Consider the following 17,674-nt stretch of genomic DNA (forward strand, 5'->3'; position numbering starts at 1 on the left):
AACAATAAAATGAAGATTTTGAAGTCGTGATGCGAAAGTCACGAACTTTTTAATGTTTGTATCAATTCAATAACACAACATCATTTGTTCTAGAAACTTTGTAGTAAATCATTTGTTCTAGAAACTTTGTAGTAAATCATTTGTTCTATAAACTTTGTAGTAAAAGTTTTTTTTTACCTTTTACAGTATTTATAACCGAGCACGAACTAAACAAAGCTTTTTCGTGTTCTTCCAAATTTTTCTCACAAAAAAGTTTTATTAAAATTCATCTTATGCGACCATCTACAATGTAATATTTCTCATACATTATTATGACAACCACGACATATTTCAGTATTAATGTTAGTGTCGTAATTTTTTATAACATAAAACTGAAACTAAAGCACTAAAACCTCAGGTTCTAGCTACTTTGTTTTGAAACAAATTGAATTATATATCTCCTCACAATTTACAGTTCACATTATCGTTTTGTATTTTCTTTAAAGTTTCCAGAACTCTCCCAATTCCTGTAACAGATTAAACAAAGCTCGTTTTAACGAACGGTCTACATTTAACATTACTTTGACCAAGCAATAAACACACATTTAAATCGTGCATAGGATAAAAACCTCCAAAGCGTTATGCTCTGCGTTTGATATGCACTAGTGCAGTCATCCAGCAGGAAAGTTTTGTTGGGTTTTTGTAAATTTCACATTAGCATGATTTGTATTTCTTTAAAAATCTACTGTTTCTACATTGAGTGTTGAGTAACAACGAAAAATTTTTATAAAATAAAATAAGCAAAACGCGAGCCCTAATTGGTCGGTGAAAATCCAACTAATAGCTATACTGACCGAAAATTTTCACATCTTATATGAAATTCAAAAGAAAATACTTAATGAAGCTGCAGGAAATTTTAACATCTTGAATCAAAAAATATAAAAATTCATTTAAAATCCTATCAAGAATAGCTATCTTAAAATAATAATAATCCCACAATAACGCAAAAGAAAATTCAAGATTTGTAAAAATAAGGCCTTATTGAAAGTGCTCTACATACATACGTATGGTCAGTGTCGTCGCCAGCTCGATAAGCGAAGGCGATTTTATTCATATTTGCATAATTTTCTGCACTACGTAATTTTTATGTCACTTGTTTTTAGAGACTTAAACATGCATATATGAATATTGTCCACCTACATATCAAGCCGGCGACGCCACTGAGTATAGTATCCACTGAGTATAGTATTTTCATGTCACTTGTTTTTTTAGAGACTTAAACATGCATATATGAATATTGTCCACCTACATATCAAGTAGGCGACGCCACTGAGTATAGTATCCTACATGCGAACAACGTATTTCTAATTTAAGATCTTTGCACGCCAAACATAGAAACACTTTTTCATTTCCTTTCTCGAGGTAAATCATGGATACTTAAGTTCAACGTGCGAGTCAAAGTGTTAAACATGTTGCCAGATTGCCACGAGTAAATCATGGATACTTAAGTTCAACGTGCGAGTCAAAGTGTTAAACATGTTGCCAGATTGACACGAGTAAATCATGGATACTTAAGTTCAACGTGCGAGTCAAAGTGTTAAACATGTTGCTAGATTGACACACGTATAATTAAACGTGTGTATTTGAGAGTGAAACATTATGTATGATTTAAAAAAAAACATTTAAATATACTCCACCACTGAAATGAATCGCAAGAGAAGAGATGCATTTAATCTGACCGAGAATGAGTAAAGTGGCGTGTAAGTCTTATTTGCGTTGCTCTTTTGATTATACGCATTATAACACGTACCTTTCCTGATCACGCATTATAACACGTACCCTTCCTGATCACGCATTATAACACGTACCCTTCCTGATCACGCATTATAACACGTACCCTTCCTGATCACGCATTATAACACGGACCTTTCCTGATCACGCATTATAACACGTACCCTTCCTGATCACGCATTATAACACGTACCCTTCCTGATCACGCATTATAACACGCACCTTTCCTGATCACGCATTATAACACGCACCTTTCCTGATCACGCATTATAACACGTACCTTTCCTGATCACGCATTATAACACGTACCCTTCCTGATCACGCATTATAACACGTACCTTTCCTGATCACGCATTATAACACGTACCTTTCCTGATCACGCATTATAACACGTACCTTTCCTGATCACGCATTATAACACGTACCCTTCCTGATCACGCATTATAACACGTACCTTTCCTGATCACGCATTATAACACGTACCTTTCCTGATCATGCCAAGATCACTAGCAAAAACTACCCGAAACCAACCAGGTTCCACACATTTGAACAAACTGCCCGCATTTATGTAAACACCATTCTCCATCATCAATTCGGCAACGTATTTCTCCCTTTCGAAAGTCAATGGTTTTAGATATTCACGTAGATCAATCCATATATAGAGACCAGAGCAGCTAGGCAACATAGGTATATTTAGCGTTTTCAACGCCGTTGTGACGACAGCGTGGCATTGTCGAAGTCGCTTTATATTTGTTGGAATTAAGACATTATCCAGCCAATCTAGTTTACGGTAACAAAAACACATGATAGTGAATTACAGAGTCAATTGAACTTAAGTGAGAATAGGATAGCACGAGCATAGAATTACGTTATTTTAAGTTGTTTGGGGGAACATGAGACAACACAACTTAGAAACGAATTACATGAAATTATGATGACAGGAGCTCAGAATAAGGTGAACTTAGGATTATAGCCGAGCTTAGATGAAATTAGGACAATACATGCTAAGAATAAGGTGAACTTAGGATTATAGAGAGTTAGATGGAATTAGGATAATACATGCTAAGAATAAGGTGAACTTAGGATTATAGAGAGTTAGATGGAATTAGGATAATACATGCTAAGAATAAGGTGAACTTAGGATTATAGAGAGTTAGATGGAATTAGGATAATACATGCTAAGAAAAAGGTGAACTTAGGATTATAGAGAGTTAGGTGGAATTAGGATAATACATGCTAAGAATAAGGTGAACTTAGAATTATAGCCGAGCTTAGATGAAATTAGGATAATACATGCTAAGAATAAGGTGAACTTTGGATTACAAGAGCTTAGAATTTCATAAACTTAGGACAACACGAGCTTAAAATTATGCGAACTTAGAATTGCACGAGCTCAGAATTAGGTGCACTTAGGATTACACCAGCTTAACATTATGTGAATCTAAGTATACGATTTCACGAGCTTAGAATCGAGCTCAAGATTTAAAGCAGCTTAGGATTAAAGAAGCTTAGAGTTAGGTGAACTTAGAGACTGCAAAACCGTCAAGGACAGTTATTTTGAAGAAAGTACGTAGCTACGTATGTGCAAATGAAGGTGCAAGAAGAACTAAACAGTTACTCACCATAATCTGATATCATATGATTGAGCATTTCCTATCGGAAAAGAATGGGAATAACACGTGAGATCCTTATTAAAATGAAGGATCGTTATTACTACATGGTATCCTAACCTAACACCGATTACCACGTAAAAAACCTGTTCTCAATCATTTTGTATTGGACAATGTGGGTGATTTGTTGACTAATTTTCAAAGTGACAAATATTTTTTTAGTTTGTTGTCAAGAGTACCACGTTAAGAAGAGGTACGCAATGCGTACGTGTGGGTGTACATTTTCAAAAAGTGCAACGGTACAAAACATAAGTACTGTACGTACCTGAATGTAAAGGGGAGTAGAATAAAATATTGCGATATTTGTTAATGATGCCAAAATGTCTTTATTCCGAGAATACATGACAGCAACTCGGATTCCCGAGAGACCAAAGTCCTGAAAACAGAAATACACTCAACATGTTCATATTCAAAAAGTTCATTTGCCTTTCCAGGCTGCATAGCGGACGTACAAAAAAAACTTAACAGTTAGGAAAACGTTGCTAAATTCATCAGCGCGCAAGAATTGAAAAATGTTTCGTGGGAAAAGGTAAAACGACTTCTAGCGGTCCAGTTTGAGCTTAAATTTATAGCTTAAATTAATGCAAAAATGATTGATTTACGTATAAAAGTTTTAAAGAGTGACATTTAAAAGAAAAAGAAAAAATAATCTGAAATTTGGATGCCAAGCATTCTGCCTTTTCGACTTACGCAATATTCGAGTTAAGCTAACACATGTTTACAGGGGGGACAGAAGGAGCATAAAAGTGGGGAGGGAGCATATTTTAAAAATTATGAGTACCAATCCACAACATGTTCCTAAGTAAACGCCATTTTGAATTTAGCAACGCCCGTCGCCCAATCGTAAATGTAATCAACTAATGAAATGGAAGAATTACAAAAGGTTCCTGCGTGATTCCGTAGAAGTCCGCTCTGCTACATTGTAGAGACATACGTTTTATAGTCAAAACAGAATATCAGCAAACATTCTCTTTCTTTAACATTCTCATTCCCTTTAAAATATTTCTATTTTAGTGCAAAGTGGGTGCACCACCCCCTTCTAAGAAATGTGTGGGCTTAGCCCATTCCCCCGCTTCCAATACAAAACGTTGTACCTTACTAAATCCCCAAATGATATGCAAACGATGAGGATCAAGAGATCTATAACAAAAATAGCAATAGCAGTTTTATATCAAATAGCACAGTTTTAGAAAAAAATTGAAACTTGTTTTACCGCATAGACGAAATGCAAGTCGAATCGCACCTTAAATACGAGAGAATTTAAGAAAAAAAGGCAATTCGTACTTCGCCGAATACCATAAAAAAGTCTTCCCTCACAAATGCAAAAAATATCGGTCACGTACGTATGAATATTACATAAAAGCCCGTGATAGCGTTTACAGTAGTTGCTTGTAGTATGATGAACAATGAAAAGACGGTCACGTACGTATGAATATTACATAAAAGCCCGTGATAGCGTTTACAGTAGTTGCTTGTAGTATGATGAACAATGAAAAGACGGTCACGTACGTATGAATATTATATAAAAGCCCGTGATAGCGTTTACAGTAGTTGCTTGTAGTATGATGAACAATGAAAAGACGGTCACGTACGTATGAATATTACATAAAAGCCGGGATAGCGTTTACAGTAGTTGCTTGTAGTATGATGAACAATGAAAAGACGGTCACGTACGTATGAATATTACATAAAAGCCCGGGATAGCGTTTACAGTAGTTGCTTGTAGTATGATGAACAATGAAAAGACGGTCACGTACGTATGAATATTATATAAAAGCCCGTGATAGCGTTTACAGTAGTTGCTTGTAGTATGATGAACAATGAAAAGACGGTCACGTACGTATGAATATTACATAAAAGCCCGGGATAGCGTTTACAGTAGTTGCTTGTAGTATGATGAACAATGAAAAAATATTTTAATTGTGAGTTATTTAGCTCTTCAAGTATTTAGACAGCATGAGTGTTGGTAACCAATATTTTCAGTGTGAGGCATAACATAATACCGAGGTTGTAAATCGTAACTCAATAAATCTTGATAAAAATCAGCTCAAGCATCGAAAAAGTTGATAATTCACAAGGCAATGAATGGCCTACCCTTTTACAGAAACTGCAGACGTCATATTAACACCTTCTTCGAAAATCGACAAACAGTAAAGTTCATCCGAAATAAGATGCAAGGAGTGACTACATAACAAATACAAAATGGTGTTAACATACGTACAGTAAACGAATCACGAAATGGATTGATTCTAAGTTACACAAGACCAAGTACGTACCACATACATTACATTAGGGAGTTTTAGCAGAGCCTACGAGTACGACTACGAGTACGATTTACGTCATTTTGGCGCGAAAACATTGTTGCGACAACAAAGACACGTAGCCGTCATCAATCTGAGTACGATGTTTTGTAAAAAATTCGTAGTCGCGACTACGATGTCTTTTTAAGCAAAGAAAGTAGGTATATTTCTTCATTCTGTAAGAAATTATTTTACAGTACTATTTTCGAGCATCCAGGCTTTAATTTAGAACCCTTTTTGAGCGCAGATGTACATTAAAAAGGAAAATATGACCTGCAAAACTTTCATGTATTTCGTACGCAAAGTGAAAGGTAAACAAACAATAAAATAGTACAAATATATCGTACATAAAACTTAAAATAGTGAAGATTTTTCAGTCTAAAGAGTCCTATATTCTTGCAACACCAGTATTATCGATTCTTTGATATCATTGGTGACAAATAGAGCCGTAGCTGCTTCGCAAACGTCGGTGTTTTACACAATAAAAAGGCTCGTTCTGTTTTTTACAACTAAAGCAAAATTTTGACGAAGCGACAACGACAACAAACTTGCTCGTGCCATTCCCTTACACGGTCAAATTTCGTACTCGTTCTCGTAGTCGTACTCTTGCTAAAACTCCCTAGTATCACATCGCAGAAACTAAATGCAAGTTACTTAAAAGAACATAGCACTGGGACCGAGTCCATTTAAAACAAGACCACATACATTACAATATCACATCGCAGAAACTAAATGCAAGTTACTTAAAAGAACATAGCACTGGGACCGAGTCCATTTAAAACAAGACCACATACATTACATAATCACATCGCAGAAACTAAATGTAAATTACTTAAAAGAACATAGCACTGGGACCGAGTCCATTTAAAACAAGACCACATACATTACATAATCACATCGCAGAAACTAAATGTAAATTACTTAAAAGAACATAGCACTGGGACTGAGTCCATTTAAAACAAGACCACATACATTACATTATCACATCGCAGAAACTAAATGCAAATTACTTAAAAGAACATAGCACTGGGACCGAGTCCATTTAAAACAGACCATATACATTACAATATCACATCGCAGAAACTAAATGCAAATTACTTAAAAGAACATAGCACTGGGACCGAGTCCATTTAAAACAAGACCACATACATTACATTATCACATCGCAGAAACTAAATGTAAATTACTTAAAAGAACATAGCACTGGGACAGAGTCCATTTAAAATACGACGACATAAGTATCACAGACAATAAGACCACAGAATAATGATTATACAGAAGGGTCACTCAGGTGTACAACGTGTCCTCATATCGGCCATTATTCCAGCCGGATGATTAGGATTTCTCACTTGTTTCCAACCATTAAAATTACATGACGTCAATATTTAATAATGAATTCTAGTATTTTTTGACTTAAGAAATGACTTCGGATCATTTTAAAGGTTTGGAAAAAGTCAAAAACCCTAGTCATCTGGCTGGAATAATGGTGGCCACCGTGCGCGGGCACGACATACGCGAGGATAAAAACATCAAAGGTTCCGACACGAGTGACCCTTCTGTATGTTCTTATTCTGTGCTAAGACATGCAAAACTAGAAAATACATCATAAGGACTTAGTCCACGCAAAACAAGAAAAAAATCAATACAAAAGGAGAAAACAATACAACGTATAAAATAACGATACAATACAACTACAGAACAATACAAAAAACAATACATGAATAACAATACAACAATAATACAAGAAAAACAATAACAATACGACAATAAAACAATAACAATACAACAATACACAACAACAATACAAATAACAATTCAAAAACACGAAATGAGAAAACATATTACAGTGACTGGGTCCATACAAAACAAGAAAACATATCTTAAAGCTAAGGGAGACGAATGTTTTCGTAGAGTGCCGTTTGTTTTACATTGGGTTGCACGATAGGCTTGAGTTACTCAATACACTACTAATTTCTGTGCACCATTGAAAATCAATAAGAATTTTCTTTACCGCTGTGTAAATTCGAGACAAGCTAGAACTTGTTTTTCTGTGTACACAGTACCCAAAGGATTGTTGGGATTGCAAATGAGAAGTCCACGAACGGTGAGACCCTAAAATCAAAGCAAACGTTTGGTGATCGGTGAAATAATTGTCCCCAAACAATATCTTTGTCATGATAAATTGACAATAGCATTAACTTTTCAAAAGTAATATGTAGTTTTTAAGTTACTCGTAGTATAAGACTAACTTTTAAAAAGTAATATGTAGTTTTTAAGTTACTCGTAGTATAAGACTAACTTTTCAAAAGTAAAATTTAGTTTTTAAGTTACTCGTAGTATAAGACTAACTTTTCAAAAGCAATATGTAGTTTTTAAGTTACTCGTAGTATAAGACTAACTTTTCAAAAGTAATATGTAGTTTTTAAGTTACTCGTCGTATAAGACTAACTTTTCAAAAGTAATATGTAGTTTTTAAGTTACTCGTAGTATAAGACTAACTTTTCAAAAGTAAAATTTAGTTTTTAAGTTACTCGTAGTATAAGACTAACTTTTCAAAAGTAATATGTAGTTTTTAAGTTACTCGTCGTATAAGACTAACTTTTCAAAAGTAATATGTAGTTTTTAAGTTACTCGTAGTATAAGACTAACTTTTCAAAAGTAAAATTTAGTTTTTAAGTTACTCGTAGTATAAGACTAACTTTTCAAAAGTAATATGTAGTTTTTAAGTTACTCGTCGTATAAGACTAACTTTTCAAAAGTAATATGTAGTTTTTAAGTTACTCGTAGTATAAGACTAACTTTTCAAAAGTAAAATTTAGTTTTTAAGTTACTCGTAGTATAAGACTAACTTTTCAAAAGTAAAATTTAGTTTTTAAGTTACTCGTAGTATAAGACTAATTTTTCAAAAGTAATATGTAGTTTTTAAGTTACTCGTAGTATAAGACCAGACCTCTTTACCATATGCACGGCATAGGATGGCAAATCCTTTTATTACGTAAGTTGAACAATTACCTGCTTCTTTGCCTTAGCAAGAGCATTTTCCAAGTCATCCATTGTAAGTTCAAATGGCATTTTAGTCTCGGGATCAGGCTACAGAAGATAATTGCAAAGATGATTCAAAAAATTTACGTCATAATCATTTCCCCAATATTTGAAGGGCCATGTACATACGAAGTACATTTCTAAAAGATCTTTGGGGCACATTGATTACTTTCAAATTCTACAAACTTGAACTGCTACCTTCAATATACGTAGATGTTCTTACCAAGAATCTTCATGAAAATTTAATGGAGTGCAATAACATGGGATTAAGGGCCAACATTTTTTTAAGGAGGCGGTTCATACATTTTGAATCTTAAACGACCTAATTTACACAACTTTTCTGCAAATAATGCCTGACTGCCTTTGTCTGCGTAAGATTTTGAGGGTGCTGTGACCACCCGCCCCACTCCGCCTCCCCCCTAATACGCCTATGTCCAATAAGTAGGAAGGTTATGGGGTGTTTAGTGACATTTTCAACAAAAAGAGATGAAATAAAATTGAAACAGAAATTGAAATGCAGAAAAACGAATATGTATTTGACTTAAATATGTGAGTGAACAAGAAATTCCTGTATTTGACCTCAGTTTTGTCGTTAGGAAACAATAGGCAGTTACATAAGAAGACTTAACAAGGGGTTTATTATACGTATAAATTTGTTACCTCACTTGACAAATAAACAGGAAATAGTACAATTTCATTTTCAAGGCAAACATCTTCATCAAATCCTCCATAGTAAGGCGTAGGAATAAGAATCGCCTCTAAAATGAACAATTATAATACTTTACGTCTAACACTGTAATAACTGAAATTCTGTTAGTCACAAACAATACACACTGACAGACTTTATATGACAAATATAAGCAAACTAAAGTATTTGCTACGTAATGCCAACCTTTTCGATCGCAAATGGAAGCACAAACAGTTTTAACCAAAGAAGCAGCACCGTTAAAAACAGTTATCTACATAAAGAATACGAAAAATGAATTTCCACAACTCTGTACTTTGCACAGTATGTTAAATGACTGTTTCTTAAAATGGAAGCACAAACAGTTTTAACCAAAGAAGCAGCACCGTTAAAAACTGTTATCTACATAAAGAATACGAAAAATGAATTTCCACAACTCTGTCCTTTGCACAATATGTTAAATGACTGTTTTTTAAAATGGAAGCACAAACAGTTTTAACCAAAGAAGCAGCACCGTTAAAAACAGTTATCTACATAAAGAATACGAAAAATGAATTTCCACAACTCTGTACTTTGCACAGTATGTTAAATGACTGTTTCTTAAAATGGAAGCACAAACAGTTTTAACCAAAGAAGCAGCACCGTTAAAACTGTTATCTACATAAAGAATACGAAAATGAATTTCCACAACTCTGTACTTTGCACAGTATGTTAAATGACTATTTCTTAAAATGGAAGCACAAACAGTTTTAACCAAAGAAGCAGCACCGTTAAAAACTGTTATCTACATAAAGAATACGAAAAATGAATTTCCACAACTCTGTCCTTTGCACAATATGTTAAATGACTGTTTTTAAAATGGAAGCACAGACAGTTTTAACCAAAGAAGCACTAGAAGCACAAGAAGCACTTGCTTTTAAAGGACTAGAATCAGTCCAAGACATGAAAAATCAAAGATATTCATCAACAAAACAATAACAGTTATTAGTAATATGCCTACAGGAATTACAGTATAAATTAGCGGGGATACTTTATTAAATGCTAGTTGCAAACCCATAAAACAAATAGCTCAAATTCATAAATTACATGTTTCCCTATGCTTGTATAGACGTCAGAAAGCTTGAGGTAACTTTTTAAACATTAAACATTACTGCATATATATAAGCATGACTGCATAAGTGTATGTCCAAACAGAGGAGACAAGCCTCGAAAAAACTGAACAGCTCTACATTAAGAGACCGACTTTCGTCGTGTCTCTATTTCACAAAGAAGCCTAAAATTTTAACACGACAGACTTTCTTCGTGCCCCATCAATTCATTTATGGATCATATTTTGTACATGATTCACAAAAGCTGAGGGTGTCAATAACTCCCATCATGTGCTCCTTGTGCAACCGACCTAAATAGCTATACAGTCATAGCTACAGACATAAGTTTTATTGAACAAAAGTATGGAAAGAGTAGGAACACTTTGCAAAAATGCATGTGCATGAAGTCATTCCTGCACGAAAACGGTCATGCAAGCTTTGAGTTAAAATAGAAAATAACCCAAGTTTACGCATCCAAGAGGCGGACTTACTCTAAAATCAAATTTTATAAAATTTTTATATTTTGTAAACCAAGACCCAAAAGTTCATCCCATCAAAACAAACATGGAAAGTTTGGTAGCTTCAATTTCTCAACTGTGGCAACTTTAAAAAGTCTGCATGCATTCGCTATACATACATGATTAGGATCAATTTCTCAACTGTGGCAATTTTAAAAATTCTGCATGCATTCGCTATACATACATAATTAGGATCAATTTCTCAACTGTGGCAATTTTAAAAATTCTGCATGCATTCGCTATACATACATAATTAGGATCAATTTCTCAACTGTGGCAACTTTAAAAAGTCTGCATGCACTCGCTATACATACATGATTAGGATCAATTTCTCAACTGTGGCAACTTTAAAAAGTCTGCATGCACTCGCTATACATACATGATTAGGATCAATTTCTCAACTGTGGCAACTTTAAAAAGTCTGCAGGTACTCGCTATACATACATTGATTAGGATCAATTTCTCAACTGTGGCAACTTTAAAAAGTCTGTATGCACTCGCTATACATACATGATTAGGATCAATTTCTCAACTGTGGCAACTTTAAAAAGTCTGCATGCACTCGCTATACATACATGATTAGGATCAATTTCTCAACTGTGGCAACTTTAAAAAGTCTGCAGGTACTCGCTATACATACATTGATTAGGATCAATTTCTCAACTGTGGCAACTTTAAAAAGTCTGCATGCACTCGCTATACATACATGATTAGGATCAATTTCTCAACTGTGGCAACTTTAAAAAGTCTGCATGCATTCGCTATACATACATGATTAGGATCAATTTCTCAACTGTGGCAATTTTAAAAAGTCTGCATGCATTCGCTATACATCCATGATTAGGATCAATTTCTCAACTGTGGCAAAATTTTAAAAGTCTGCATGCATTCGCTATACATACATGATTAGGATCAATTTCTCAACTGTGGCAACTTTATAAGGTCTGCATGCATTCGCTATACATACATGATTAGGATCAATTTCTCAACTGTGGCAACTTTAAAAGGTCTGCATGCACTCGCTATACATACATGATTAGGATCAATTTCTCAACTGTGGCAACTTTAAAAAGTCTGCATGCACTCGCTATACATACATGATTAGGATCAATTCGTTCCAATGGTTTCATGTAGCGCTCGAAAAATGCCGCCAAACTTGTGCGAAATCTAAAAAAAACATAATTATAATTCTCATAAATTCAAAATTACTTTTACAACAGCATGTCATTGTTATTGCGGCAAATGTTCATGCTTTTGGGTCAACAGGTTTATCTCATTAAATTTAATTTTACTATAATTATGAGCGTGCTGACTAACATTTTTAGGGAGGCAATCTGTGAATTTCCAATCTTAAGTGTGATCTAGCAATAAGTTATTGTACTCAGCAAATAATGCCTGATTAACCTTAGCTGCCGAGCAGTATGGGTGGGGTGTTGGCTGTCACACCCCTTGCATACTATGGCGATGATTATAATCAAACATGTACGTATGCCAATGAACATATTTTCAATCAAAAGGCCATTAAACAAAGACATTAAGTTCTTAAGGAGTTCATCAAAAGGAGTTACAACACTTTGCCACACTTTTATATTAACATGAAAGCAAGCCAAACTTGATGGTAGAAAAAGTTTTATGCTTACTGCAGGTTATAAAACAAAGATTAAAATATCTATAGAATAAGTACATCCTGATGTATTAGGAATCACATTGTCTGACAACTTCCAACCAAATATTAAATAAAGGCAAATACGCGAAGCTCTGCTGAAATCTTCATCATCATTTTAAATGTTTATTCAAGTGCAAACCTTGTGGTGAGAATTTAAATGTACATTCAAGTGCAAACTTTATGTGAGAATTTCAATGTTTATTAAAGTGCAAACCTTGTGGTGAGAATTTAAATGTTTATTCAAATGCAAAACTTGTGGTGAGAATTTAAATGTTTATTCAAGTGCAAAACTTGTGGTGAGAATTTAAATGTACATTCAAGTGCAAACCTTGTGGTGAGAATTTCAATGTTTATTCAAGTGCAAACCTTGTGGTGAGAATTTAAATGTTTATTCAAGTGCAAAACTTGTGGTGAGAATTTAAATGTTTATTCAAGTGCAAACCTTGTGGTGAGAATTTAAATGTTTATTCAAGTGCAAACCTTGTGGTGAGAATTTAAATGTTGATTCAAGTGCAAAACTTGTGGTGAGAATTTAAATGTTGATTCAAGTGCAAAACTTGTGGTGAGAATTTAAATGTTTATTCAAGTGCAAACCTTGTGGTGAGAATTTAAATGTTGATTCAAGTGCAAAACTTGTGGTGAGAATTTAAATGTTTATTCAAGTGCAAACCTTGTGGTGAGAATTTAAATGTTGATTCAAGTGCAAAACTTGTGGTGAGAATTTAAATGTTGATTCAAGTGCAAAACTTGTGGTGAGAATTTAAATGTTTATTCAAGTGCAAACCTTGTGGTGAGAATTTAAATGTTGATTCAAGTGCAAAACTTGTGGTGAGAATTTAAATGTTTATTCAAGTGCAAACCTTGTGGTGAGAATTTAAATGTTGATTCAAGTGCAAAACTTGTGGTGAGAATTTAAATGTTGATTCAAGTGCAAAACTTGTGGTGAGAATTTAAATGTTTATTCAAGTGCAAACCTTGTGGTGAGAATTTAAATGTTGATTCAAGTGCAAAACTTGTGGTGAGAATTTAAATGTTTATTCAAGTGCAAAACTTGTGGTGAGTATTTAAATGTTGATTCAAGTGCAAAACTTGTGGTGAGAAAAGCAATTCAATTTTCTATATAATATGTGAAATTTGATTTAGGATAGAATAGGCCATAAATATACATTCTCTCACTAACTACGCATAAAATTTCCTATCCAAAGTCACCTTTTCATCCCCTTAAAATCACCATAATGTGAATGTTCTTCTTTAAATGTGTTACATTCATTAAGCTAAATTATAAAATAAACACAATTAAATGCATGCACTGATTGGTCAAGAGCTGTGTTTGCAATAGCCTGTGCAAAAGGATCTGAGCTCAACCAATCAAATCAATCAATCAAAGAGAATTTGCATATTAATCATGAATACATTTTAGAAGAATATTAAAACATTTTGTTTGTTTTGCATTATTGATATTTTATAAAAGAAATAAAAGATGTTTTTTGTGTTTGCACTGGCTCATGCAAACCTTGGAGACGTTTGTGAGAACTCTCAAGCTGGTGTAACCCTCAACCTTCGGTCTCGGGCTTGCACTGATCTGCTCTCGAGTTCTTCCAAAGGTCTCCTCGGTTTGCATAAGCCTGTGCAAACACAGTGAACATCTTTTATTTCTAAATAAAGAGAGATATAATTTTATAATTGCATTCAAACAAAAAGAAAAATTAAGATGACATTTTGCTAATTGGCTGTTAGTGCAATGTTTTATTGTAAACAATTTTTAAAGAATTTTATCAAGCAATTCCAAAGCCATCAGCAAACAATCGGAATTCATATTCATGAAGCAATCGCTTTAACTTTCTGAAACATCTTCCTTTCTCATTAAAACATCCCATTAAAACTAATACATTTTATGTAAGGAATTTGAAATCCAAAATCAAATATAAAAGAACATAATCTAAATTTCACTCTCTATTAGGGCAATGTATGACATGGCTTATACACTTCTGTCAAGGGAAGCCAAACCTGTAGCTCTTAGAACTGCATATAGTGTCTCGTGGAAATCAAAATGATTTAAGAATATGGTTGCTTTTGTGCATATAGATGTAAAACAACCATTATTGTAGAAATGTGGCACACAAGCTTACTATGTACATATGAGATAGCAAGATATAAAATTAAATGAAGATATGATTAATGGACAATTTAAGCAATTGTCTCATGAATTGACTCAACAGGAAGTCACCTGAATTTTTCAGGTTCATGAGACAATTGCTTCAATTGTCCATTAAAGTGTAAGATCACCACTGCATATAACAATCTTTCATAAGATATAAAAATGTTGATAAATGATCCGATCATGAATACCTTTGCAGATACCAAGTCAGCTATTATCTTGTTTTCACTTGTACCCATGTTGATAATGCCCTGAAATAAATATCATACTTTATTAAAACAAGCACTAGGGAACTTGAACACTTTGAGCAATCTTAAAATAAAAACCATTTTACTAATCTAAGTTTTGTGATTTCCACCTTCTATAGTCTGAAAAATTCATATCATACGTACTTCATAACGTACATTGTTCAAATTTGTTCACATACACAGCGTTCAAGCATGGGTTTCATGGAAATCAGCTTTGATTGATAAGGTGTGTACATTTCAAAATAAAAGTAACTTATGTATTCAAAATACACCTCTTGAGAGATGGGTTTTTTCATGTTCTACAACTATAGCAACATAGCATTGTCTTGACCAATGACTGTGCTATGCGGTTATAGGTTTGCAAGCCACGTGCAGTTAAGACCAACTTATACAGCTGGCTTTTTCTTGAAAATGCACTTTTAACTGAGTCAAGCATTTACATTTAGCCATTTCATTTGATTGAAATACCACGAATTGCATTGGTTTCAATCAGACAGAACCATTTTACGTAGATGCAAAATTTGTGTCAAATCACCAACAGAGTACAATGTCGATCAATTAAAATAGTAATTGGTCAATTGAATACAACTGCATTTTATCTAACAATAACAATAACTTTACTTGAGGATTGTCTTTTTCATCATATTTGTTTCTTATATATCGAATCATGTAATGGAGCAGAAGAAAGTCAACATTTTTGTACGTTAAACATCTTTCAGAGACGTCACATGAAGTGCTCTTACCATCCGCCATTTTGTGAAAGAGCGTTTGCTTGTGGCCTTGGTTTGGCACGTGGCCTTGACGGTTTGGCACGTGCCTTAATTTTCTCTCCCTCCCCCGTGGAGACTGCAGGCAGGCAGCCGTGGTACCGTGGTACTGGCTTGCACTTGTTGGTAAAATAAAATAGTGACAAATAGATCAAATATAAGAGTGCTTTTATGCCCTGGTTTTATTGAGTAACGACACAAATTTTTTTACGAGGTAAAACGATAAAGGCCGAAAAAATCGACCAAATCAGCCTTGAAAAAGCCAACCTAAAAACAGCAACCTTGGTACTGCGGCCAATATATTACATATGACTCCGCCCGGCGTGCATCTTTTTAAAGCATTAAAAGTAGTTAATTAACCCCCCTATAACAATTTGTATAATTATATTTCGTGGACCGTTCAATGATTATGTCTTGGGAAGCGCCAAAAAGAAAATGGGTAATTGGGGCTTTTCACCCGCTTCAAAAGATAGGTAAAGGAAGAATTGGAGTTGCTCTGAAAGGGAGGTAAAAATATAGTAAAGCGTCTTTTACGTTGCTACTAGCTGTTGCATCAAATAAATACGGTTGTCTGAAGCTATATCAAATATATATAGGGCATAGCTAGTCGGCAAGTTTGTTCATGCTATACAACTATTTTGGTATGTAAAAACTGACTGAAAAAAAAACAATAAATAGTACTAATGTTAAAAATTTTACTTAGCCTCGCCGAACTTGCCTGCAGGCTCCGCCAAAATACGAGTATCCAAAAACAAAAAAGGTAGCCACAAAATTTCTGTATGATTTCACAGAAAACTTTAAAAATGTATCATCTGTTTTTATGTGATCGTGAATCAACTCAGTTAATGTTTATGATTAAGTCTCTTAAAATATCCTACCTTCTCGTTGTTATTTCGAGAATACGAATTACTGGAGTATTTCATAAAGAGTTCAACCAAAGCTGAGCCATGATATTTAAATCGCCAACCTCTTTCTGAAAGTGCAGCCAATTTTATTTTTTTGCTTTTAGAGGTCATCGTGAGATAGTTTATGAAAGGTAACTATAGCACTACTTATGGCAAACGATATATGTAAAAGAAGGCTATCTACGTTTATTCATTGTGATATAAAAACGTGTGTGTATAGGAACACAAAGAAGGATTAAAATGCAATTTAAACAGCTGTATCTAATCATGTGGAGACATCGCCAAAAATATGTATTTTTTCTAATTTTTGTTTAATTATACGAGAAGCCTGACTTCATTTCTAAGCTCAAATAGAAAGTAAGAGCTTCTTTACAAAAAGCAAAGATAATGGAAGCGTTATGAAAAGTGTTAAAACCAGCTGCTTGGCCTGTACGGTTTTCTGTACAATCTTATCAAAGATTCGATCAAATCTTGTGGAAATCTATGTAATAAAACAGCATTGAACAGCTATAATAAATGGAAGCCTACCTGTAATAGAAAAGCCTGAAAATTTTTTAAAGCCAAATTTGACGGAAATGAAAATTTAAGATACGCTGATATTTATAATGACAAGAAAGATGACGCTCAAAACAGGAATGATAATCATTTAACAGACGTTTACACCTGAGGAGTAGTTTGCCGAAATGCGTCGTTTCTTCTAGCAGTAAAACAGTTCTTTTAGCATTGTTGCATTAATGTTCTTGTTATAAACAGTTCTTTTAAGAACTATTAAGAGATTATTTTTGTCCTTCATTTGCGATTTTCAAAACAGTTTTTGGAAACATGTGGCTCAATCAAATTTTTGTTTTGTGATTTAA

At 34.0% G+C, this 17,674-nt stretch overlaps 1 protein-coding gene across 3 annotated transcripts; it reads right to left on the bottom strand.

Annotated features, from left to right (window-relative positions):
• Positions 1 to 236: 236 nt before the first annotated feature.
• On the bottom strand, positions 237 to 17,000 carry LOC124454113 (probable inactive 1-aminocyclopropane-1-carboxylate synthase-like protein 2). 3 transcript variants are annotated; one of them, XM_047004918.1, is made up of 14 exons: positions 16,791 to 17,000; positions 15,089 to 15,148; positions 13,949 to 14,013; positions 12,171 to 12,240; positions 9,675 to 9,741; positions 9,443 to 9,540; positions 8,753 to 8,830; positions 7,752 to 7,852; positions 5,535 to 5,624; positions 4,535 to 4,580; positions 3,706 to 3,816; positions 3,393 to 3,423; positions 2,254 to 2,550; positions 237 to 506 (listed from the first exon to the last, which is right to left on the bottom strand). In XM_047004918.1, exons 1-14 carry the CDS (start codon positions 16,926 to 16,928, stop codon positions 442 to 444), a joined length of 1,317 nt encoding a protein of 438 aa, XP_046860874.1. In that variant the 5' UTR covers positions 16,929 to 17,000; the 3' UTR covers positions 237 to 441. The 3 variants fall into 3 exon arrangements, with proteins under 3 accessions (XP_046860874.1, XP_046860875.1, XP_046860877.1); XM_047004919.1 differs by lacking the exon at positions 16,791 to 17,000 and adding an exon at positions 15,767 to 15,904; XM_047004921.1 differs by lacking the exon at positions 16,791 to 17,000 and adding an exon at positions 15,302 to 15,320.
• Between the last annotated feature and the right edge of the window lie 674 nt (positions 17,001 to 17,674).

This window comes from Xenia sp. Carnegie-2017, unplaced genomic scaffold, assembly GCF_021976095.1.
Source record: "Xenia sp. Carnegie-2017 unplaced genomic scaffold, XeniaSp_v1 HiC_scaffold_3, whole genome shotgun sequence".
NCBI lineage: Eukaryota > Metazoa > Cnidaria > Anthozoa > Malacalcyonacea > Xeniidae > Xenia > Xenia sp. Carnegie-2017.